This window comes from Nycticebus coucang, chromosome 21 (genome assembly GCF_027406575.1).
Source record: "Nycticebus coucang isolate mNycCou1 chromosome 21, mNycCou1.pri, whole genome shotgun sequence".
Classification (NCBI taxonomy): Eukaryota; Metazoa; Chordata; class Mammalia; order Primates; family Lorisidae; genus Nycticebus; species Nycticebus coucang.
This window is the reverse complement of record NC_069800.1, coordinates 55,838,583-55,863,932: the sequence shown is the minus strand read 5'-3', so window position 1 is coordinate 55,863,932 and position 25,350 is coordinate 55,838,583. Positions and strand designations below refer to the sequence as shown.

The 25,350-nt window shown below is 48.8% G+C and overlaps 1 protein-coding gene across 3 annotated transcripts; it reads right to left on the bottom strand.

Moving 5' to 3' along the window:
- Positions 1 to 25,350, bottom strand: SNAI1 (snail family transcriptional repressor 1). 3 transcript variants are annotated; one of them, XM_053574709.1, is made up of 4 exons: positions 25,307 to 25,350; positions 13,800 to 13,945; positions 5,502 to 6,029; positions 1 to 1,065 (listed from the first exon to the last, which is right to left on the bottom strand). In XM_053574709.1, the coding sequence occupies exons 2-4, from the start codon at positions 13,804 to 13,806 to the stop codon at positions 881 to 883; spliced, it is 720 nt and encodes a 239-aa protein (XP_053430684.1). In that variant the 5' UTR covers positions 13,807 to 13,945; positions 25,307 to 25,350; the 3' UTR covers positions 1 to 880. The 3 variants fall into 3 exon arrangements, with proteins under 3 accessions (XP_053430684.1, XP_053430683.1, XP_053430685.1); XM_053574710.1 differs by lacking the exons at positions 13,800 to 13,945; positions 25,307 to 25,350 and adding exons at positions 4,728 to 4,797; positions 6,726 to 6,881 and having other exon boundaries at positions 973 to 1,065; XM_053574708.1 differs by lacking the exons at positions 13,800 to 13,945; positions 25,307 to 25,350 and adding an exon at positions 6,726 to 6,881.

Sequence of the window (25,350 nt, the reverse complement as noted above, 5' to 3'; positions counted from 1 at the left end):
ATATAAATTAACCACTTTATTGAATATCAATAAACTGTACATATAACTATACAAAACGTTTCCTTAATACAAAATGTTGTTTGCAATATAAATACCAGTGTACCTTTAAAAAATGTAAACATCTTCCTCCCAGGCCCACCTGTCAGGCCCCCAAAATAGTTCTGGGAGACACATAAGTCAGGCCAGAGCACCCCATTTGGGCCCTGGACAAGTGACTGCCATTACTCACAGTCCTTCTTGAGACAGTTAAATTGCCCGTGAAACAGGTGCCACCAGAACAAATAGGAGGCTGAAATAGCTGCCCAGGCCCAGGGGCATCTCAGGGTCTAGACACCAGGACATGTCCAGACTGCCCCCGCAGGCCCCATGGACACTGCATAGTCCATGGGGGGTGGATTATTGCATAGTCACACCTCTTGGAGGATGGCCTGAGGGTTCCTTGGGTGGGACACGGTGATGAAGAGGAGTAGGGTCCCCTGAGTGGGGTGAGAGCTTCTCAGTCAGTCTGTTGGCTTTTGTCCTGTAGCTTGAAGCAGCTATATCCAAACAGCTCTGGATACACAAACCCACACAGAAAGGCTAACTCAAGAATGCTCGAGAGCAGGGGCTGCAAGAAGTGTCTCCTTTGCAAACTGCCCTCCAAATCAGCCATCCACAGAAATGGCCGCAGAAAGGCCTCTTCTGGAGTACACTGAGGCACCCAGAGCAGAGAAAACAACCAGAAAACAGTCTTCAAAGTCATGTGGGGCCAACACAGCTGGAAGCAGAGACCTCAGAAGGGAATTCTGTGGCAGTGAGAAGGATGTGGGGATCCTTCCTTTTAGAGCTGGGGAGACTGCTGGGGGAAATGGGCATGGAGAAGAAAATGGACCCTCTAGGGTCAGCGGGGGCCCCCTGAGCAGCCTGACTCTTGGTGCTTGTGGAGCAGGGACATGCGGGAGAAGGTTCGAGCACACGCCTGGCACTGGTACTTCTTGACATCGGAATGAGTCTGGAGGTGCGCCCGCAGGTTTGAGCGGTCAGCGAAGGCACGGCTGCAGTGGGGGCAGGAGAAGGGTTTCTCACCTATGGAAAGAATTCTGAGTGAGATGTGGGCTAACAGCTGGCAGTGGTGGAATCCCTCCCCACACAGCCCCATCCCTGAAAGAATTCTGTGACCCCAGAAAAATTAGGCCTTAATGAAACACATCTAATGTCCAAAGGCCTGGAAGTGACTGGGAGCTCTACTGCTGATTGGCTTCTCTGAGCTTCCATTTCTTACCTGGAAAATGGGCCTGTTCCTTTCCCTACTCATAAGAGTTGGTAATCAAGAGAAGACGGGAGAAAGTACTGTCCACATCACACAAGAACCTAGACATGCTCAATAACAATGGCTGAGCACTTTTACTGATTGATTCTACAGTGTAGTGGTTCTCAACCTTCCTAATGCAGTGGCCCTTTAATACAGTTGGGGTTGTGACCCACAAGTTGAGAAGCACTGCTATACTGGGTGGCTTACAGATGATAACACTGAGGCACACGGTAGCATGTTCAGGGTTACCCTGAAGAACTCTAAAGCCCTTCGTTAACCACTACACATACTGCCTCTGTAGAAAGAAGCTGTGGCTGGTGTTCCTTATTATCAGTCTGGAGACATTCCTTGATTTACTTTGTCTGGAGACAAAGCTTAAGAGCTGGCCTTAAGAGGCCTTGCCATCCTGCCCCTCAGAGCTGGCTGAGCCACTCCCTGGGCCCTGCCAGCAGCCTGCTTCCCTCATTAACTGCATGGGAACCCCAAATCTCCCTGTCTGTCTTCCAGTTAGACTGAGGAAGGGGCCTCCCTGAATCCGTTCTAAGCCTCAGTCAGGGCCTGAAATCCCTCCATAAGGCAATAGAAACCTGGTACCCAAACATACCATCTGCTTGGCCCAGGCTCTGTTAGAGAAAGTCTTGCACATGGTGCTAGGTATAGTAAGTGCTCACTAAGTGTTTGCATAATAAATAAGTCTGTTTAAAAAAAAAAAGCCTCAGAAGAGTCTGACCCTTCCATTCACATCTTTTAACTATATTACTCCAACTAAAAGGATATAGGTCCAAAAAAATTGACAATATTTTTTCTTTGGGATATAGCAATTTTCCAGATAAAAAGTCATAATAAAGTTCTTCTCATGTGCCACATACTATAATACCGAATATGCCTTTTCTTTTTTATTATTTCAGATTAATATGAAGGTACAAACAATTAGGTTATAATGTTTGCACTTGTTAGGTAAAGTCCCTGTTGTAGTTATGTACTGCTCCCAGGAGGTGTGCCATAAGCATTGTGCCCATTAGGCGGGAGCACACCAATGAATATCCTTTTTCAAAAAAAAAAAAAAAAGGATACAGTTTGGGCCCAGCAAGGTGGCTCACGCTTGTAATCCTAGCCCTCTGGGAGGCCGAGGCAGGTGGATAGCTTGAGCTCACAAGTTCAAGACCAGCCTGAACAAAATGAGACCCCATCTCTACTAAAAATAGAAAAACTGAAGCAAAAGGATCACTTGAGCCCGAGTTGGAGGTTGCTGTGAGTTATGATGTTACAGCACTCTACTCAGGGTGACACATTGAGACTCTGACTCAAAAAAATAAAAAATACAATTCATTTGTTCCTCAGCATCTCCACCAACAAACAAACACACACCAAAAAACCCCAACACAATTCTCCTAATCTCCCACCTCCAGCCTCATATGCCCCCGGGTCATGACCCACCTGTTAAATCCCAAGGCAAGACTTCAAGAGCTGGGAATGAATTAATTCCATTGCTCACTGAGTGCCTGGGGGTGGGAAGGAGTCCACAGGATGAGTTCAGGGGACCCATCCACTCAACAGGTATTTACTGAGCACCTGGGAGCTGGGCTAAGTCTCACTAGACAGATATGGGAGGAAACATGCAGCACTGCAGGACAAGGGAACATAATCAGAGGGCTGGGGAAGGGTAGGCTGGGTACTTCTCTCATTCATTATTAAGCACCCTCTGCATGCCAAGCCAAGGGTTTGATGATTGCATTCTACAAGGTGTTCCTCATGTGAATGAGGAAGTTGAGTTCTTCATTCTCACTCTGTCTTGAGAACTAAGGGCTGACTACGCAGAGGCTGGAGTCCATGGAGTCCATGTGTAAGATTGGGGTATGATGCCCACCCTTCCCCCCTCACCCCCGCTGTTGGTGAAGCCCTGAGCACTGCCTCCCACACAGTAAATGCTCAATGTGTGATTAGACATAAACCTGAACACATTACAGGATGTATTGGGGTGGGGGAGGGTGTGTATATATACAGGAGCGCATAAGTCCCCAACCCCTTACCAGTCCCCTGCCCCCCAGATGCCTTCTTGGTGCTCCCAGCAAGTGGCAAGTGTGAAATCGGCACCAGGCTGGAGGGGACAAAGGCTGCTGAGGGGGGCACTGTACATGTGATATCCCAGATTAAAGTGGCCTGCCATGCAGTGGGCCAGCAGCTGCAGCCTGGAACAGGTGCTGGGCACCGCTGCCCCGTGCACCTGCTCCACCCCTCCCAGCCCCCACCCACTGGGCCCGCCATTAAGGCACACAATGGAAGTCAAGGAGGACAGCGATCTGGTTTTTTGTGTCTGAGCCATGCCTTTACATTAAAATAATGTCCGGATGAGAGGGGAGAGAGGCCAGGGAGGCACAGTAGGGCACCCTGAAGGCATCAATCCTCCCCAAGAGCTCCATTAGCTGGGCAGGTACCCAGGAGTCCAGGCAGTTGGAAGTATTAAAATCCTGGCCATTTGTTCATAAAGTAAGAGAAATTAGCTGCGGAATAATGATCCCAATAAAGCCTTCCAAACCAATTCACTAACTGACCCTCACCACTGATAGGTCAGCCACGGGGCCAGAAAATGGCAGAGATCAGTCTCCACCTGGCCACTCCAAGCTCCAGGCCAACAGCCACAACCCTTCTGGAACCTCCCTCAATAGTCCCTCTCCAAAAAGCAGCCCCCACCATTCAAGTTCTAAAATGTCCTTTTCTCCCTTTCCAAAAAGTTGTCTACGTTATGTTTTGAAACACCAAGACAGGATTGTGCTTTCTTCCAGCAAAGATGTTTTCTGGTCTACATGCTCGGATTGAGCTGGGGGGTGGGAAAGGCAGACCTGAGAACAATTAATGGCTATAGTAAGTTATTCCAAAGTGCCAGGCCTGGTGGCTCATGCCTTAATCCCAGCACTCTGGGAGGCCTAGGTGGGTAGACCTCTTGAGCTCCTGAGTTCAAGACTAGTCTGAGCAAGAGCAAGACCCTGTCTCTAAAAAATAGCTGGGTATTGTGGCACTGCCTGTAGTCCCAGCTACTTGGGAGGCTAAGGCAAGAGAATCGCTCGAGCTCAAGAGTTTGAGGTTGCTCCAAGCTATGAAGCCACAGCACTCTATTGGGGGCAAGAAAGTGAGATTCGGGTTTTTTTGTTTGTTTGTTTTGAGACAGAGTCTCACTGTATTGCCCTCAGTAGAGAGCTGTGGCATCATAGCTAACAGCAACCTCCAACTCTTGGGCTTAAGCAATTCTCTTGCCTCAGCCTGCCAAGTAGCTTGGACTACAGACGCCCACCACAATGCCCAGCTATTTTTTGAACCCGCCACTTTTGTGTGTGTGTGTGTGTGTGTGTGTGTGTGTGTGTGTGGTTTTTGGTCGGGGCTGGGTTTGAACCCGTACCCAGCTATTTTTTGTTGCAGTTGTCATTGTTGTTTAACTAACCTGGGCTGGGTGTGAACCTGCCAGCCTCAGTGTATGTGGCTGGTGCGCTGGGCCAAAAGTGAGATTCTGTCTTAAAAAAAAAAAAGTTATTATAAAGTGATTAACAATCTTTAAACATGTGCTATCATAATCATCTGAGGCTCAGAGAGATTAAATAGCTTGCCCAATGTCACACAGCATAGCAGAGCAAGTACCACTTTTGTGAGAGATTACCAGGTACCAAGCACTTTGCCAGGTGCTTTCTATACACATACTTTCACTCACCCTCTACCAAAATCCCAAAGTGTCTCATGATCATTTTTAAAAATGGGGAAACTGAGGCTCGGAGAAAGAAAAATATCAGCTCAAGCTTTGAAAAAGTTCTCAAAACAGGATTTGGAAGCAGGTAGGGGGTCTGAACAACATCCTGTCTGGCTAGGGAGTGGGTGGGCGGGGCAAGGTAGAGCAGGGTAGGCCCCTTCACACCTGGCCATAACAGCAAGGTGTTGATTGCACCTTTCCCATATCTAACTCCAGCCCATTTGGCTGTGAAATTGGGACTGCAGAGAGCTCTATAAAGGTATCCATTCCGCCCATCTGCTTAGCTGATAAAGGGATGTTTCTGCCAAACATTTCCAGAGAACCAGGCCCCTGAACTTAAGCTAAAAGTTAGGAGACTCAGCACCCAAGTGACCACAACTTTGAAAGTAAGAACAGCAAATCCAGACTCACAAAAGCTAATAGAGAAAGCAGCAGGGATGGGGAGTAGGGCGACCAGTCTGCAGGGTTACTCACCAGTGTGGGTTCGGACATGGCCCTGCAGCAGCCAGGGCCTGGAGAAGGCCTTCCCGCAGGTTGCACACACGCAAGGTAGCGTGTGGCTTCGGATGTGCATCTTGAGGGCACCCAGGCTGAGGTATTCCTTGTTGCAGTATTTGCAGTTGAAAGCCTTTCGGGACTGGGGGTCTTTGGCCTCAGAAAGCCGGACCAGCTGTTTGGGCACTTGGCCCAAGCCTGGGAAGGTAGTGTAGGCTTCGGCCTCCAACGAAGAGGCTGAAGTGGAGGAGAAGGATGATGGAGCTGGAGAGGGTGGGCTGGGGGGTTGGGAGCCTTTCCCACTGTCCTCATCGGACAGTGAGGTCAACTCTGCCACCTTGGGGCTCTCCTGGGGATGGAAGGAGGCCCACCGAATTGGCTGCACTTGGGGTGCCAGGAGAGAGTCCCAGATGAGCATGGGCAGTGAAGCCGTGGGGTTGAGGATCTCCGGAGGTGGGATGGCTGCCAGCAGGTGGGCCTGGTCGTAGGGCTGCTGGAAGGTAAACTCTGAAAAGAGAAAGAAAGAAAAGAGCAGGATCAGGTGTTAATTAGATCATTCAGTCAGTCAACAAACAGCCCACTGCAGCACAGGGACTGAGGCGGCTGAGCAGGGCTAGCTGGATGAATAAAATCACGAGCAGGGACATACCAGGTTCCTGCCCGGGCACCCAACCTGAGTCTCTCACAGGAAAGGCCCCCCAGCCCCCAGCTTAAGGGACTCATGCCCAGTTCTCTTCCCTCCTCCGGACTCCCCCAAGTCGCCAGCCTGAAGCCAGAACCCCACCCCCAGTTACCCCAGGTCCCCAATCTCCGCAGCTCGTGAGCCGCCGGCCTCCCCCAAACCCCCTCCTCAGACCGCGCTCTTCTCCCACCCCTCCCCCAGCCCTCCGGACTCCGGACTTTTCGCGGCCACCGGCCGGCAGGCTCTCCTGGCACAAGCCGCTCCCTCTCGTTCCCACACTCCGAGCTTCCCCGCCTCGCGCCGGCTACAAAGTCCCCCTCAGCCCGAGCCCACTGCCCGCTCTAGAGACCTCCGCCAGCCCAGACCCGGGATCTGGACCCACATCTCCCTCACCCCAGCTCCACAATTCTCCACGTCACCTGACGCGATTCCGCCCCAGGCCCACTCCCTCAGACAGCCCCCGCGCCGCCTCCGCCGTCTCCCCCACGCCTCTCGCCGGCGTCCGGCACTCCTCCGCGCACCTAGGTTAGAGTCCTGCAGCTCGCTATAATTGGGCTTCCGACGGGGGTCGGACGGCTTCCTGACAAGAAAAGAGCGCGGCATGGTGGCTGAAGCAGCTGGAGGGTCGCTGAGTCGCGCTGGGGTCGCGAATAGAAACCACTCGCGAGGCCGAGAAGCGGCGCTGTAAGTGAAGCCGCGCCGCCAACTCCTTTAAATAATCCAGCAGCGAATAGGGCGGGGCATCTGCGGTCACGCCCCTTTGTCACCTTTGAGCCAATCATAGCGGCGCCTCCGCCGCAGGTCACGCCCCGAGCAGGTGCGCCGGGGGCTGGCGGAGTTCGCGCCGCGTGGCGTCGGGAGCCCGGGCGGGGGCTCCTCCGAGGCCCAGCAGCTAGCTTAGCCCAGATCGCCTCCGAAGCGGACTGTCGCGGGAGGGACGCCGGGCGCAGCGGGCCCCTCAGGAGGTCGGACCCCAGAGGAACGCTGTGCGCCTGCCAGCTCGGTGACTCCGGATCGGAGAGCTTCTGGCGCCCCCTGGCGCTACGCGCCGCGGACCCGGACACCTGACCTTCCGAAACCCGCCTCCGCCTCCGCCTCGGGCTTGGGCAGGGGGCAGAAATTTCCTCGGCCGGGCTGGCGCCTCGTTAGAGCTTGGCATTGACTAGGGAAATACACGTGCTGAGGAGAATGCTAGGAAAAGGACGCCCTCACGTGAAACGCCACAGCCTTTTTGCAAAGCAATCTGGCATCATCGAGCGAAATGCAGTCGTTCCTTCACTTTGCGGATGTTTACCGAGCGCCCACTACACGCCAGGAACGCTTCCCGGAGCTGGGGACACAACTCTGAACCAAACATTCGTGGCCTCTACCGAAGGGTAGCTCCTCGTCGGGTGAGGGAGACAGACGAAGTAAACAATTACAATGCAAAGGGACACGTGCTTTGATGAGGAGAAACAGGACTGTGACGGTCTAGAGGCGGATCAGCTGGAGGGGGGGCCGGGAGGGAATCGGAGGTGCCTTCCCAGAGGAAGTGAAGAAATATCAAGGGGGAAGGCCGGAGGTAAGAATCAGTAAGTACTCCAGAGGAACTACTTGAGAGCAACTCCCACCCTAGGGTGGAGTGGGCCGGCCAGGAGGGGTCAGGCTGGCCAGGGCTTCAGCACCGCGGAGGAGTTTGGACTTTGCCTCAAAGGCAGCGGGGAGCCATAGAAAGATTTTCAGTTGGGGAGAGACCCGTTAAGAATCGTTGTCAGATACATCAAATAAAGCTGTAAAACCACACACAAAAAAAATAATAATTTCGTTGAAAAAAAAAGATCACTTTAGGCAGAGCTGAGGTGGGTCTCCTCCCTTCTCTGAGGATCATCTGTGTCTGAAGGCTCTAACACGGCTCCACATGGGATGCTGACCGCACACTGGGTCGCGGAGGGAAGTGGCTCCCGCACCCCATCTCCTGTGACGCAGGCCAGGCCAGGTGGAAGGGCACAGAAATAAATCCCACAGGTTTAATGGTACTTGTTTCCACCTGTTAAGCAAGACTAAGAAAGCCTATGTCCTCCCCACTTGCCAGCTATTCTCGGTTTTGGTCACTATGTGCTGGGCGTTACAGCTGTGAACAAAAGAAGCCTCCTCTCTTAGTTGGTGTGGGAGATGGTGTGCAGGAGATAGGCACTGGGCAGTCATGAGGAATACAGCCCCTCCCATGTCCGTTCAGCTCGGGTCGTGATTCTCCACTTGAAGCCAGAGGGAGCAATTAGACCACCTCCCTCCTCTGCTCAAAACCCTCCCTGACCAGTCCAGGTGCGCTGGCTCACACCTGTAATCCTAGCACTCTTGAGACTGAGGAGGGTGGATTTCTTGAGTTCGGGAGTTCAAAACCAGCCTGAGCCAAAGCGAGATGCCTGTCTCTAAAATAAAAAAAATAAAAATAAAAAATAGCCAGGTGTTGCCTCGGCGCCTGTGGCTCAAGCGGCTAAGGCGCCAGCCACATACACCTGATCTGGCGGGTTCAAATCCGGCCGGGGCCGCCAAACCACAATGACGGCTGCAACCAAAAGAATAGCCAGGCGTTGTGGCGGATGCCTGTAGTCCCAGCTACTTGGGAGGAGAGGCAGGAGAATCGCTTGAGCCCAGGAGTTGGAGGTTGCTGTGAGCTGTGATGCCATAGCACTCTACCCAGGGCGACAGCTTGAAGCTCTGTCTCAAAAAAAAAAAAAAAGTAAATAGCCGGGCGTTGTGGTGGGCGCCTGTAGTCCCAGCTACTGGGGAGGCTGAGGCAAGAGAACCGCCTAAGCCCAGGGATTGGAGGTTGCTGTGAGCTGTGTGACGCCAGGACATTCTACCAAGGGCGATAAAGTGAGACTCTGTATCTACAAAAAAAAAAAGTAGAGTTTGAGGGGGCTATGAGCGATGACGTCCTATGGCATTCTCACTAAGGGCGACAAAGTGAGACAGAGTCACTTTACTTTTTTTGTCAAAAAAAATAAAAATAGGGCGGTGCCTGTGGCTCAATGGGTAGGGCGCTGGCCCCATATACTGAAGATGGAGGGTTCAAACCCGGCTCTGACCAAACTGCAACTAACTAAATAAATATAAAAGCCCTCCCAAACGCCTGTCTACAAGGGTCCTATTGCTCTGCCCCTGCTTGCCTGTCTTGAACCTTTCTCCTTCCTCTTTGCATAGTGATCCTATTCCCCTTGCTTCTGTTCCTCCAAGATCCCAGTCCTTTCCCACCACAGGACCTTGGCACCTGCTGTTCATCCTCCTTTCCCCTAAATCTCTCTTCTCCTAAATCTTCACCTGGCTGGCTTCTTTTCATTTTCTATTTCAGTAACAATTTCCCCAACTGCTCAGCTTCATGTGTAATGACAGATATGCAAATTAAAACCACAGTGAAAAAAATTGCAAAATAAAAAAAGATAAAACCACAGGGAGGTACCATTTCACACCCATCAGAAGGACAAAAATAAAAATTTGTTTAATATCAAGTGTTGATGAGGATGTGAGGATCAATGAGTATAGCCACTTTGGAAAAGTTTGGCACAGCTATAAGCAGGTGACTCTCCCCTCCCAGCAAGTCTTCCCCCAGGGCACTGTACCCCAAGGGTTCTCAACCCTGGCTGCACATCAGATTTCCTTAGGAAATTCTCATAGGGAATAGTTAAAACACCCAATTCTGCGCCCAAGGCCCACACACATCCTCATTCAATTAGCCTGGGTGGTGCTTCTGGCGTCAGCATTTTTTAAAAACTCCCTCTGGTAATTCTTATAAGCAAGCAAAGTTAATAATGGCTGCCTAGCCTGAAACCCAGAAGAAACAAAAGAGAATATTCATTGCAACCTTTTTCTTCTTTTCTAATAAGAAATTAAAAACTGTCTCAGTGCACGTAGCTTAGTGGTTAGGGCACCAGGCACATACACCAAGAAAGGCGGGTTCAAACTCAGCCCCAGCCTGGGTTTGAACAATGACAACTGCAACAAAAAAAAATAGCCAGGTGTTGTGTCAGGCGCCTGTAGTCCCAGCTACTTGGGAGGCTGAGGCAAGAGAATCGCTTATGCCCAAGAGCTAGAGGTTGCTGTGAGCTGTAACACAACAGCACTCTACCCAGGGTGACATAGTGAAACTCTGTCTCAATAAATAAATAAGAAATTAAAAACGATATGCATCCCAAATGTTTGTATCAACAGTGGAATGGATTAATAAGCCATAGCACAATAGTATAATGGTCTGCTATACAGCAATGAAAATGAATAACATCCATAACAAGGGCTTGAAATATAAGAAGTGAGCTACAACTCTACGCAACAACAGGGATCATTCTCAAAAATATAATGTCAAGGCTCGGTGCCTATGGCTTAAGCAGCTAGGGTGCCGCCACATACACCGGAGCTGGCGGGTTTGAATCCAACCCGGGGCTGCCAAACAACAATGAGAACTACAGGGCAGTGCCTGTGGCTCAGTGAGTAGGGCGCCGGCCCCATATGCCGAGGGTGGCGGGTTCAAACCCAGCCCCGGCCAAACTGCAACAAAAAAATAGCCGGGCGCTGTGGCGGGCGCCTGTAGTCCCAGCTGCTCCGGAGGCTGAGGCAAGAGAATCGCGTAAGCCCAAGAGTTACAGGTTGCTGCGAGCCGTGTGACGCCACGGCACTCTACCCGAGGGCAGTACAGTGACACTCTGTCTCTACAAAAAAAAAAAAAAAAAGCAATGAAAACTACAACCAAAAACATAGCCGGGCGTTGTGGCGGGCACCTGTAGTCCCAGCTACTTGGGAGGCTGAGACAAGAGTATTGCTTAATCCCAGGAGTTTGAGGTTGCTGTGACCTGTGACGCTATGGCACTCTACCCAGGGTGACAGCTTGAGAATCTGTGTCAAAGAAAAAAAAAATGTATGTATATATATATATACAATGTCAAGCAGAAGTCATAAACAAATGCATATACTTAGGTGAATTTGATAGGGCATGGTGGCTCACACCTGTGATTCTAGAACTCTGGGAGGCCAAGGCAGGTGGATTGCTTGAGTTCAGGAGTTTGAGACCAGCCTGGGCAAGAGGGAGACCAGCCCCTCTCCCCTACAATAAAACATAAAAATTATCTGGGTATTGTGGCTCACTTGTAGTCTCAGCTACTTGGAAAGCTGAAGCAGGAGAATCTCTTGAGCCCAGGAGTTTGAGGTCACTGTAAGCTAATCTAGCCTGGGCAACAGAGTGAGACTGTCTCACAAGAAAAAGAGAGAGAAGGGAAGGGGAGGACAGGGGAAGGAATGGAAAGGGAGGGGAGGGAAGGAAAAGGGAGGGAAAAGAAAAAGAAAAGAAAAATCTAGGGCGCTGCCTGTGGCTCAGTAGGTAGGGTGCCAGCCTCATATACTGAGGGTGGCGGGTTCAAACCCAGCCCCGGCCAAACTGCAACAACAAAAAATAGCCAGGCATTGTGGCAGGCGCCTGTAGTCCCAGCTACTCGGGAGGCTAAGGCAAGAGAACCATCTAAGCCCAGGAGTTGGAGGTTGCTGTGAGCTGTGACACTACAGTACTCTACAGAGGGCAATAAAGTGAGACTCTTGTCTCTAAAAAAAAAAGAAAAATCTATTGGTGACAGCCAACATTAAAAAAGAAAGAAAAAGGGCTGGCGCAGTGGCTCATGCCTATAATCCTAGCCCTCTGGGAGGCTGAGGCAGATGGATTGCCTGAGCTCATAGGATTTGAGACCAGCCTGAGCCAGAGCAAGACCTTGTCTCTAAAAATAGCCGGGTGTTGTGGTGGGCGCCTGTAGTCCCAGCTACTGGGGAGTCTGAGAATAGCTTGAGCCCAAGAGTTTGAGCTGCAAGCTATGACACCATGGCACTCTACCAATGGTGACAAAGTAAGACTCTGTCTGAGGGAGAAAGAGAGAGAGAAAGGAAGGAAGGAAGATCCAGCTGGAAAAGCAGGGGGACTAAACCCTGCATTAGTTAGGGATGTATATGGAGGTGGTAAAACTGTAAAGCAAAGCAAAGAAAAACGTTTAGTACAAAATTCTGAAGAGTACAGGGGCAAGGTAATGGGACTGGTAATGTTGTTTCCAAAGCAGGAAGGAATCTTTATATTTATTTATTTATTTATGTATTTATTTATTTATTTATTTTGAGACAGATCCTCAAGCTGTCGCCCTGGGTAGAGTGCTGTAGTGTCACAGCCCACAGCAACCTCCAACCCCCGGGCTAAAGCGATTCTCCTGCCTCCGCCTCCCAAGTAGCTGGGACTACAGGAGCCCGCCACAACGCCCGGCTATTTTTTGTTGCAGCCATCGTTGTTTGGAGGCCGGGCTGGATTAGAACCTGCCAGCTCAGGTGTATGTGGCTGGAGTTTTAGCTGCTTGAGCCACAGGCGCAGAGCCAGAGGAATCTTTATTATTACACAGACAATTAAAACGCTTTTGGGTACAAATGATACTTTTTTTTTTTTTTTGCCAAGGCTGGGTTTGAATCCGCCACCTCTGGCATATGGGGCCGGCGCCCTACTCCTTTGAGCCACAGGCGCCGCCCGGTACAAATGATACTTTTAACACACACACAAAATATGTTAACCTCCTCGAGGAAGGCTTCCCTGATCACCAAAGGCAAAGCAGGACCTCATGAACCCCCAATACATAGTGAAGCTCAACCAAATACTTGTTGAATGACTGATTCCCTCTCCATCTCTTCCTGGCTGGGTCACCCTAGGCGGGTTACCTCGCCTCTCTGGGCCTCAGTTCCGTCAACTGAGGAGCCAGGAGTGGGTGGCTCCTCTCTCCCGAAGATGCCGGGGTGGGTTAACCAGGGTACATGTTGCCTGGACCTCGGCTTTCCATTTTCCTTCAGTCTATCGGAAGTGGGCGCGGAATCTGCGCTTAGCAGGGCCGGGGACAAAGAGAGACCCGGCCTTTCTCAGGTCTGTGCTCTGATCTGCGGGAGTTATTCCCGCCCACATCCTGGCCGCCCACCCTCTCCCGTCCTGGCCGGGGCCGCGGAGACGACCAGACGGAAAGAGGCTTCGGGGAGGCCTCTCGGCTGCGATCAGTTCCAGCGGATGAGGCCTCTTGAGAGAAGACGTGGCTGCCTTGCAGGGCAAAGCAAGGTGACACTTTTAGTATTACGGTGGCATGTCCTCCTGGAAATAGGGACCTCTGCAGCGGAAAGAGCCAGCTAGGTCCTACCCGCTTGAGGGGTCCCGCCCGGGGCCCAGCGGCGCGGTCCTCCGTCACCCTCTGCTGGCCAAGGCGCCTCCCTACGACCGTCGCGTGGTGCTGTGCGCACTTGCCTTTCAGGCGTGTGAAAATCTACTACTTTGGAGGGCAACTGAGGAATATCTAATGTGACCAGAAAGGCTTCTGGAAGGAAGATAAATTTGGTTAGACGCCTGCATTTCCTGCGGGTTCCCACCCTCTAAAAGTAAAGCCAATAACTAAAAAATATGATTTGTAGTCAACCAAAGAAGAAAGTCTTTCTCCATCCCAGACCTCCTTTCCCCTCCCCAAGGGCAACTACACATTTTTCTGGGACGCTAAGAAAGGGTCGATTGCTTAAGGCCAGGAGTTCGAGATCCTTTCTCTAAAAAAAAAAAATTTTTTTTTAATTACCAGGCATGATGGTGCTGATCTGTATGTAGCTGCAGCATTCAGGAGGTTGAGGCAGGAGGATTCCTTGAGACCAGGAGTTTGGGACCCCATTGAGCTGTGATTATACCACTGCACTCCAGGCTGGGTGAAAGAGTGAGCAACCATTTCTAAAATAAATAAATAGAGAATTACCAGTGTCTAGTATGACCTTCCAGAGATAGCTTTATAGAAACAAGGAGAGATGTATGTGTATACTAATAGGTAAAATTCTTTGTACGCCACAAATGGGAACTTCCACACTAGCCTACACCTTGCTATAACAATATTCAGTGCTTTGAAAATCATTCCTTATCATTATGCGGAGCACCCTTAATTTTTACAGTGCTGCAGAATTTTTCATTGTATGAATTGTAACATATGAATTTATCTGACAAGGGAACTCATGATGGGCATTATGGTTAGATTACAATTTTTTGCTGTTATAAATAATGTGGCAATTTCAATATCCTATACACACATCTCTACGCTCCAGGTCATATCATATTTCACACATTTGTCCAGATGTCCTCCAAAACAGTTGAACTACATTGTGTTCCACCAGCAGGGAGCTGAGAGCCTCTGGCCTGTGGCTCAAAGGAGTAGAGGGCCAGCCCCATATGCTGGAGGTGGAGGGTTCAAACCCAGCCTCGGCCAAAAACTGCAAAAAAAAAAAAAAAAAATACTTGGCCAACACAGGGTGTTGTCTAACTTTTTTACCTTTGTCCATCTGATAAAGGAAAGTGAGATCTTTCCTGTTGCAATTTACATTTCTCATGAGTTGGGTGGAGCATTTTTTTACTTATTCCAAAACCATTTCTGTTTCTCTGTGTACTTAATTATTTCTTCCTGTCCTCTGGCACCAAGTTAGTGAAGATCTTAATTTTTGTTATATTGCATGTCCTTCCAATGAATGGACTTCTTGATTTCTTTTTCTTTTTATTTCATATTTCATTTATTATTATTATTATTATTATTAGAGACAGCGTATCACTTTGTCGCCCTAGGTAGAGTGCCATTGCATCAGAGCTCACAGAGACCTCCAGCTCTTGGGCTTAGGAGATTCTCTTGCCTCAGCTTCTCAAGTAGCTGGGACTATAGGCGCCCACCACAACGCCCAGCTATTTTTTGTTGCACTTGGACAGGGCTGGGTTCGAACCCGCCACCCTCAGTATATGGGGCCAGCGCCCTACTCACTAAACTCAGTGAACTCACTAAACTGCCCTCATATTTCATTTTACAAATAACTTCTTAATTATTATAATTATTATTATTATTTTAGAGACAGAGTTTCATTTTATCTTGGTAAAATGTACCGTGGCATCACAGCTCACAGCAACCTCCAATGCCTGGGCTTAGGTGATTCTCTTGCCTCAGCCTCCTGAGTAGCTGTGAGTACAGGCGCCCACCACAACACCTGGCTATTTTTTGTTGCAGTTTGGCCGGGCCAGGTTTGAACCCGCCACCCTCGGTATATGGGGCCGGCGCCCTACTCACTGAGCCACAGGCACTGCCCTCAGAACTTCTTAATTTCTAAGAGTTCTCTGTTTATTAGGCTACTGGGCCCTGTTGATTAGATTATTAATCTATGAATGAATCAATCAGGAGTTAATCCTGAACAAGAGAAGGATAGCCAGTCAAGGCTCAACTTCCACCTTCATTCTTTTTTTTTTTTTTCCTGAGACAGTGTTTCACTTTGTCGCCCTCGGTAGAGTGCTGTGGCGTCACAGCTCACAGCAACCTCCAGCTCTCAGGCTTAGGCGATTCTCTTGCCTCAGCCTCCCGAGTAGCTGAGACTACAGGTGCCTGCCACAATGCCCAGCTATTTTTTTTTTTGTTACAGTTTGTCCAGGGCTGGGTTCGAACCTGCCACCCTTGGTATATGGGACCCATGCCCTACTCACTGAGCGACAGGCGCCATCCTCCACCCTCATTCTTGATTTTAAAAACAAAACCTCTTCTAAAGTCTCACACTTGCCTAAAAACAAACAGTGATTCAGGCTTGGGCCTTAAACCAATAAGTCTCCGTGAAGGAATCAAAGTCACCATTTCCAGATACAAGTTGCTTCCAAGCAATTTCTGGGTGGAGGGGATCTAAGACCGTTGGGTGTGGCTGAAAGCTGTGGGCTCAGAGATAAGATATACAAGCACCCATTTCATCCCTATTTACTGAGCACCTGCTGCGTGCCAGACTTCATGTAGGCAGCTAACCCTTAGGGATGTCTCTATCCCATCCTCCTTCCTCCAACTCCCAAAGTCTAGGATTATAGGTGTGATTCTCACTCAGTTGCCCTGGGGTAGAGTGCTGTGGTGTCATAGCTCACAGGAACCTCAAACTCTTGGGCTCAAGCGATTTCTCTTGCCTTAGTCTCTCCAATAGCTGGGGCCACAGGCGCCCGGCACAACGCCTGTCTACTTTTAGAGACAGGGTCTGACCAGCCACTTTGGCCTCCCAGAGTGCTAGGATTACAGGCGTGAGCCACAGTGCCCGGCCTCTATATTTTTTTTTTAGTAGAGATGAGGTCTCACTCACTCTTGCTCACCTGCTTCAGCCTCCCAGAGTGGTAGAGGCGTGAGCCACAGTGCCTGACCTCCTTTTTTTCTTTTTTTGAGAGTCTCATTCAGTTGCCCCAGACTAGAGTACCAGGACATTAGCCTAGCTCACAGCAATTTCAAATTCCTGGGTTCAAGCGATCCTCCTGCCTCAGCCTTGTGAGTGGCTGGGACTACAGGCGCCACCATACCTGGCTAGTCTTCTTTCCCTCCTTCCTTCTTTCTTTCTTTCCTCCCTCCTTCCCTCCCTCCTTTCTTTCTTTTTTAGTTTTTCTATTTTTAATAGAAATGGGGTCTCTTACTCAGGCTGCTCTTGAACTCCTGAGCTCAATTGATCCGCTTGCCTTGGTCTCCCAGAATGCTAGGATAACAGGTCTGTTCAGATTTTTTTTTTTTTTCAGTTTTGGCTGGGGCCTGGCTTGAATCCACCCCCACCCCCACCCCCAGTATATGGGGCGGGCGCCCTACTCCTTGAGCCACAGGTGCTATCCCCATTCAGATATTTCTGATTTTTGAAAATATTCCAGGTACAGTGCTTCAGGCCTGTAATCCTATCATTTGGGAGGCTGGAGAATTGCTTGAGTCCAGGAGTTCAAGGCCAGCCTGGGCAACATAGAAAGACCTCATTTCTACAAAATAATTTTTTTTTTTAAGTTAACCAGGCATAATCCTAGCACTCTGGGAGGTCAAGGCAGGTGTATTACTTGAGCTCACGTGTAGGTTCAAGACCAGCCTGAGCCAAATCGAGACCTTGTTTCTAAAAATAGCCAGGTGCTATAGTGGGTGCCTATAGTCCCAGCTACTCCGGAGGCTGAGGCAGAATGGCTTGAGCCTAAAAGTGCTGTGAGCGATGATGCTACAGCACTCTACCAAGGGTGACAATGTGAGATTCCATCTCCAAAAATAATAAATAAATAAATTTAGCCAGTCATTGTGACATGCACCTGTAGTCCCAGCTACTGGGGAGCCTGAGGCAGGAGGATCCCTTGAGGCCAGGAATTCCAGGCTGCAGTGAGCTATGACCACATCACTGTACTCTAGCCTGTCTCAAAAAACATAAAAAGGAAATGTTCAAATAGGGCTTAGAAAATAGTGGCCTAGGGCGGCGCTTGTGGCTCAGTGGGCAGGGCACCTGCCCCATATCCTGAGGGTGGTGGGTTCAAACCTGGCCCCTGCCAAACTGCAAAAAAAAAAAAATAGCCGGGCGTTGTCCAGGTGCCTGTAGTCCCAGCTATTCCGGAGGCTGAGGCAAGGGAATCGCCCAAGCCCAGGAGTGGGAGCTTGCTGTAAGTTGTGTGATGCCACGGCACTCTACCGAGGACAATAAAGTGAGACTATGTCTCTACCAAAGAAAAAAAAAGAATATAGGGGCCTATTTTTCATATTTTTATTGAATATATTAGTATGTGTAATACATACATACGAATTACAGCAGAGCACAAAGCCTGGGGGTGCAGACATGCCCCTCCACTACTGGTCATGTGACCTTGGGAAACCACAGGGTCAGCTATAACCACACCCAGGTCAGGAGCTAGAACCTTGACAGCCAATTGACAGCCAACTCAGAAGACATACACACACCCTCATTTAACAGTAACCCCTATCCTGACTTCACCTTGGTTTTCTCATTTATCTTGGAGATAGATAAAATACAGATGCCCAATTACATTTGAATTTCAGATTTTAAAAAACCTCAAGTTTTAAACGTAAGACTGCATGGAACATATTTATACTTTTTATTTGAAATTCAAATGTAATGGGTCTCCTGTGCTTTTGTTAAATCTGGCAGCCCTGCTTGGAGATTGGCTCCTATCAGCATTTCCAGCACAATCTACAACCAGTCTCCTATTGATGGGCAATTATGTTGTTTCCCATCATTTTGCTTTCCAAGAACAATGGCCCCAGAAAATCCTTGCATGAAGGACTCTGACCTCATCTTCAATTGTATCTGTAGGGCGTGTTCCTGAAAGTCACTGAGTCACTTTCCTGCCTAGATTCCTGTGCCCAGGCAGATGGAGACCCCATAGCTTTGACAGTTCTTTCTCAATCTTGCTTTAGAGCAGCTCCCAATCTCACTCTCTCTCAACCCTCGTCTTTCTCATCTCTCCATGCTGTCTCTTTCCCTCTGTCTCTCCAGGTGTCTCTTTCTGACTCGGTTTCTCACTATCTCTCCTTGGGTGTGTCTCTCTGTCTCTTTATCTCCCAAGACTCTCTGCCTGTCTCTGTCTCTCAGTCTTTCTCCTGTTGCGCCAGCAGCTCTGCATACAAAATAATCAGACAAGTTAACAAAGGTGTGTCTGTAAGTTTTCTCATTCTAGTGCTGTCCATAATAGTCAAATCAGAAACAATCTCAACATTCATTAGTGAATAAAGTATGCTCTATCTTTACCAGAAGGTATCCTGCAGTCATTCAAAATAACACCAGATGGCTGGGGTGGTGACTCACACCTTATAATCTCAGCACTCTGGGAGGCCAAGGCAGGTGGATAGCTTGAGCTCAGGAGTTGGAGACTAGCCTGAGCAAGAGCAAGACACCCATCTCTACTTAAAAAAAAAAAAAAAAAAAAAAAAAAAAAAGCCAGGCATGTGGTGGGTGCCTGTAGTTTCAGCTACTTGGGAGGCTAAGGCAAGAGGATCGCTTGAGTCCAGGAGTTTGATGTGCTGTGAAGAAAACTGTCTCAAAAAAAAAAAAAAAAAAAAAGCAACAAAATAATACCACATTAATATGGAAAGATGGTGGCTAACAACACAGTGAAAAAATCAGGTTGTAAATAGGAAGTAAAGCATTCTCCATTTTCAGTTTCAATAAAAAATGTGATGACCTGGGCCGGGCGCCATGGCTCATGCCTGTAATTCTAGCACGTGGGAGGCCAAGGTGGGTGGATTGCCTGAGCTCACAGGTTCGAGACCAGCCTGAGCCAGAGCGAGACCTCATCTCAAAAACTAGCTGGGCATTATGGCAGGTGCCTGTGGTCCCAGCTACTTAGGAGACTGAGGCAAAAGAATCGCCTAAGCCCAGGAGTTGGAGGTTGCTGTGAGCTGTAACACCACGCACTTTACCAAGGATGACAAAGTGAGACTCTGTCTCTACCAAAAAAAAAAAAATTCCTGTAGTCCCAGCTGCTCGGGAGGCTGAGGCAAGAGAATTGCCTAAACCCAAGAGTTAGAGGTTGCTGTGAGCTGTGTGATGCCACGGCACTCTACCGAGGGTGATAAAGTGAGAGTCTGTCTCTACAAAAAAAAAAAAAAGAAAGAAAATTAACATTATTATAATTTTTATTCTTTTTTCACGAAGTCCTGATGGTTTGAACATAATTATAATTTTTAACATTGTGCATATTTGCTTTATTATATCTGCTTTCCATGTGTTGGTGTGTGTGTACATATATATTTGTTTGAGACAGATCTTATTATGTGCCTTTATTTCCAATTTTTTATTTTTTTTTGCAGTTTTTGGCTGGGGCCGAATTTCAACCCTCCAACTTCGGCATATGGGGCTGGTGCTCTACTCCTGAAGCCACAGGTGCTGCCCTTCTTCTTCTTCTTCTTTTTTGAGACAGAGTCTCAGTTTGTTGCCCTCAGTAGAGTGCTGTGGCATCATAGCTCACAGCAACCTCAAACTCTTGGGCTTTAAGTGATTCTCTTGCCTCAGCCTCCAGCACTGGCCACAAGGCCGGGCTATTTTTGGTTGTAGTTGTCGTTGTTTGGCAGACCCGGGCTGGATTCAAACTCGCCAGCTCCCGTGTATGTGGCTGGCGCCCTAGCCACTGAGCTACAGGTGCCGAGCCCAATTTTTCTTTTCTTTTTTTTTTGTAGAGACAGAGTCTCACTTTATGGCCCTCAGTAGAGTGCCATGGCATCACACAGCTCACAGCAACCTCCAACTCCTGGGCTTAAGTTATTCTCTTGCCTCAGCCTCCTGAGTAGCTGGGACTACAGGCGCCCGCCACAATGCCCAGCTATTTTTTGGTTGCAGTTCAGCCGGGGCCGGGTTTGAACCTGCCACCCTCGGTATATGGGGCTGGCGCCTTACCAACTGAGCCACAAGCGCTGCCCCCAATTTTTATTTTCTTTTCTTCTTGAGACAGAGTCTGACTTTGTCCCTGGATAGAGTGCTGTGGTGTCATAGCTCACAGCAACCTCAAACTCTTGGGCTCAAGTGATCTTCTTGCCTCAGCCTCCCTCGTCTTTTTTAGAGATGAGGTCTCACTCTGACTCAGGCTGGTCTCAAACCTGTGAGCTCAGGCAATCCATCTACCTCAGCCTCCCAGAGTGCTAGGATAACAGGTGTGAGGTGCCGTGCCCGGCCTATATATATGTATTTATATACACATGCACTATTTTTTCTGAACTGTGTGGCAGTAGATTGGAGACATCATGGCTTGTTACCGCTATACTCTTTCCTATGTATCTGCTAAGAACATGGATGTTCTTTTAGGTAATTGTGATTTAACTGTCAAAATCATGAAATCAAATATGAATAAAATACAATTACTTATTCCACAATCAAAATTCAGTTGGTCCAGTAACATCCTTTATGGCATCATGCAACATCAAAGATCCAATCTAGGATCCTGCAGCACTGCAGTTAGCTCTTGACTTTTTTAACTTCCTTTAATCTGATCTTGAGGCTGAGTGTGGTAGCTCATGCCTGTAATCCTAGCACTCCGGGAGGCCAAGGCGGGTGGACTGCCCTGAGCTCAAAGGTTTCAGACCAGCCTGAACAAGAGCGAGACCCTGTCTCTAAAAATAGCTGGGTGGTATGGCAGGTGCCTGTAGTCCCAGCTACTTGGGAGGCTGAGGCAACAGAATTGCTTGAGCCTAAGAGTTTGAGGTTGCTGTGAGCTGTGATGTCATAGCACTCTACGGAGGGTGATAAAGTGAGACTCTGTCTCCAAAAAAAAAAAAAAAAAAAATAGCGAGGCATTGTAGCAGACGCCTGTAGTCCCAGTTACTTGGGAGGCTGAGACAAGAGAATCTCTTGAACCCAAGAGTTTGAAGTTGCTGTGAGCTATGATGCCATAGCATTCTACCAAGGAGGACATAGTGAGACTCTGTCTCAAAAAAAATAAAATAAAATAAAATTTGACCTTGACATTTTGGAAGAGTTTAGGTTGTTTTGTAGCAAGTCCCTCAGTTTGGATTTGTCTGCTTGTTTCCTTATGATTACATTTGGGTTCTATGTTTTTCTGCCAGGAACCACAGAAGTGGTGCTTCACTGTGTCCCATCAACTCACCTATGATTTGTCCCATTATGTGCGACACTAACTTTCATCACTCGGAGACCACCTGAAACCATATAAATAGTCTAGATGACATTTATAATCAGGAAAGATAATCAGGACTTAAAATTCTTGCAACATTTAAGGACTAAGGTTGTCCACCTCATTCTAACCATTAACAGAGTCACTGCTCCACCCCAGATACAACATGTTTGTCCCAACACTAGCACATTTTACAGTATGTAAGGACTTTTTTTTTTTTCTGAGACAGAGCCTCAAGCTCTCAAGCTGTCCCCCTGGGTAGAGTGCCGTGGCATCTCATGGCAACCTCCAACTCCTGGGCTCAAGCGATTCTCCTGCCTCGGCCTCCCAAGTAGGTGGGACTACAGGTGCCTGCCACAACGCCTGGCTATTTTTTTTTTTTGTAGAGACAGAATTTCACTTTATGGCCCTCGGTAGAGTGCCATGGCATCACACAGCTCACAGCAACCTCCAACTCCTGGGCTTAAGCGATTCTCTTGCCTCAGCCTCCCGAGTAGCTGGGACTACAGGCGCCTGCCACAACACCCGGCTATTTTTTTGTTGCAGTTCGGCCGGGGCCGGGTTTGAACCCACCACCCTCGGTATATGGGGCCGGTGCCTTACCGACTGAGCCATAGGCACCACCCAAGGCTATTTTTTTTTCTGGTTGCAGTCGTCATTGTTGTTTTTGTGCGCCCGGGCTGGATTAGAACCCACCAGCTCAGGTGTATGTGGCTGGCGCCTTAGCCGCTTGAGCCACAGGCGCCGAGCCAGTATATAAGGACTTTTAAAATTAACCAAAGGATGCATTTTACCTAAGGTTCTTTTTAAAAGATAATGAATCCCAGGTCCCACCAATCAGAATCTCTGAGAGAAGACCCTGAGAATCAATTTTGTAGCAAGTACCTCTCAGGTAATGCAACATTTCCCAAACAGGCCCTGTTTGGGAAACACCTCACTTAATAATAGTGTTTAGTCTGGGCGGCGCCTATGGCTCAGTGAGTAGCGTGCCGGCCCCATATACTGAGGGTGGCTGGTTCAAACCCAGCCCCGGCCAAACTGCAACAAAAAAATATAGCCAGGCATTGTGGCGGGTACCTGTAGTCCCAGCTGCTCCAGAGACTGAGGCAGGAGAATCGTAAGCCCAACAGGTGGAGGTTGCTGTGAGTCCTGTGACGTCATGGCACTCTACCAAGGGCGGTAAAGTGAGACTGTCTCTACAAAAAACAAAATAGTAGTGTTTCGTCATCAAACATTAACAGCTAGCCTGCTTGGGTAGGCATGGGAGGTCTTAGGAATGGACAAGACAAACAGTAGTGACATGGCAGCACACACTTATTAAGCATTTATATTGTGAAAGGTCCTGTTCTACAAAAGCTGTTTCATTGGATTCTCACTACCCTATGAGGGAAGACACTTTTATTAGCCCTATTTTACAGATAAGGAAATTAAGACACAAGTAATAACTTGTCCAGAATCAACTTGGTGAGCCATCAGCTGATCACTGGATCAGCTAGTGAGTATGAATACTGGGAAGAGGAGACTCCATGCCACCCGTATTGAGGGCCCTGTGCTTAATCACACATCTACATCGTAATACTAAGTCATTCACTTCTTGGCTTGGGCAAATCACTCAGCCTCTCTGGTCTCCACTCCCTCATCTGTGAAATAAGAACTCTATTAGTTGGCTCAGCACCCATAGCACAGTGGTTACAGAGCCAGCCACATACACTGAGGCTGGTGGGTTCAAATCCGGTCTGGTCCAGCTGAACAAAATTGACAACTGCAACAACAACAAAAAAATAGCTGGGCGTTGTGGTGGGTGTAACTGTGGTGTCCCAGTCACATGGGAGGCTGAGACAAGAGAATCGCTTAAGCTGAAGAGTTTGAGGTTGCTGTGATGCCACAGCACTCTACCGATGGCGACATAGTGAGAGTCTGTCTCAAAAAATTAAAAAAAAAGAAAAGAATGCTATTAGTGGGCTGCACCTGTAGTTCAGTAGGTAGGGTGCAGGCCACATACACCGAGGTTGGCGGGTTCGAACTCTGTTGGGCCAGCTAAAAAAAGAACAACTGCCAACAACAACAACAAAAATAGCCAGGTGTGGGGTAGTGCCTGTGGCTCAAGAGAGTGGGGCGCTGGCCCCATATGCCAGAAGTGGTGGGTTCAAACCCAGCCCTAGCCAGAAACTGCAAAAAAAATAGCTGGGAGCCTGTAGTCCCAGCTACTTGGGAGGCTGAAGCAAGAGAATCTCTTTTTTTTGTAGAGACAGAGTTTCACTTTATTGCCCTCGGTAGAGTGCTGTGGCATCACACAGCTCACAGCAACCTCCAACTCCTGGGCTTAGGTGATTCTCCTGCCTCAGCCTCCCGAGTAGCTGGGACTACAGGCGCCTGCCACAACACCCGGCTATTTTTTTGTTGCAGTTTGGCTGGGGCTGGGTTTGAACCCGCCACCCTCGGTATATGGGGCCGGCGCCCTGCTCACTGAGCCACAGGCGCCGCCCAAGAGAATCTCTTAAGTCCAAGAGTTTGAGGTTGCTGTGATGCCATGGCACTCTACCCAGGGCGACAGCTTGAGACTCTGTCTCAAAAAAATTAAAAAAGAATGCTATTAGTAACCCTCGTGCAAGGCTGGTTAAGATAATTTTTCAAATTTTTATTAATTTATTTTTAGTTCATTATTTATTTATTTTTAGGCAGGTGGGTTGTTACACACTCCTTAACAGATTCTGACTTCCATGGCCATCATCCTGCTTGGTTGAAAGAATGAGATTGGGCTCGGCACCTGTGGCTCAAGCAGCTAAGGCGCCAGCCACATACACCTGAGCTGGCAGGTTTGAATCTAGCCTGGGCCCACCAAACAACAATGACGGCTGCAACCGAAAAATAGCCGGCGGTTGTGGCAGGCGCCTGTGATCCCAGCTACTTGGTAGGTGGAGGCAGGAGAATCGCTTGAGCCCAGGAATTGGAGGTTGCTGTGAGCTGTGATGCTACAGCACTCTACCCAAGGTGACAGCTTGAGGCTCTGTCTTAAAAAAAAAAAAAAAATGAATAAGATTGATGTTTCCAGAGTAAGTTCAGTGCTGGAGGCTGGGCATGGCTCCTAGCCCTGTAATCCTAGCCCTCTGGGAAGCTGAGGGGAGAGGACTGCTTGAGCTGGGGAATTCAAGACCAGCCTGGGCAAGAAGGAGAACCCCATCTCTACTAAAAAAATAGAAAAACTAGGCCAGAGTAGTGGCAGGTGCCCATAGTCCCAGCTACTCAGGAGGCTGAAGCAGAAGGATCGCTTGAACCCATAAATCTGAGGTTGCTGTGAACTAGGCTGATGCCATTACACTCTATCCAGGGCAACAGAATGTGACTGTGTCTCAAAAAAACAAAAGAAATAAAAAAAAAGAAAAGAAGGGAGGGAGGGCTGGAGGGAGGAAAGGAAAAAGGGAGTAAAAGGGAGAGACAAAGAGAGAGAAAAATGAGCGTCTGGTTTTGCAGGGAGGATTAAATCAAAATTATTGTCAGGAACCAAGGATGAAAATGATTATCATCACTGCCGCTATTCTGTAGTCATGATGCCCAGCTGAGGGACCCTGTGGAAGGCCAGGGTGGAATAACAAGGGTGAAATCTACCTAAGGGCCACATCGAGGACCTGCGCAGCTCCGACCCTTACCCAGAAGTGGCCATCTTAGAGTGCCCACCTGTGTCCTGCTCCTTCAGCCTCCCAAGTTCCCGCTTGTCTTCG

Excerpts from the sequence above, each read along its gene's own strand:
- SNAI1 (XM_053574708.1), bottom strand. The coding sequence starts at position 6,807 with ATGCCGCGCTCTTTTCTTGTCAGGAAGCCGTCCGACCCCCGTCGGAAG. Across the intron at positions 6,030-6,725 it reads GCTGCAGGACTCTAACCTAG|AGTTTACCTTCCAGCAGCCC; the intron begins GTGCGCGGAGGA and ends TTCTCTTTTCAG. Across the intron at positions 1,066-5,501 it reads CCATGTCCGAACCCACACTG|GTGAGAAACCCTTCTCCTGC; the intron begins GTGAGTAACCCT and ends TTCTTTCCATAG.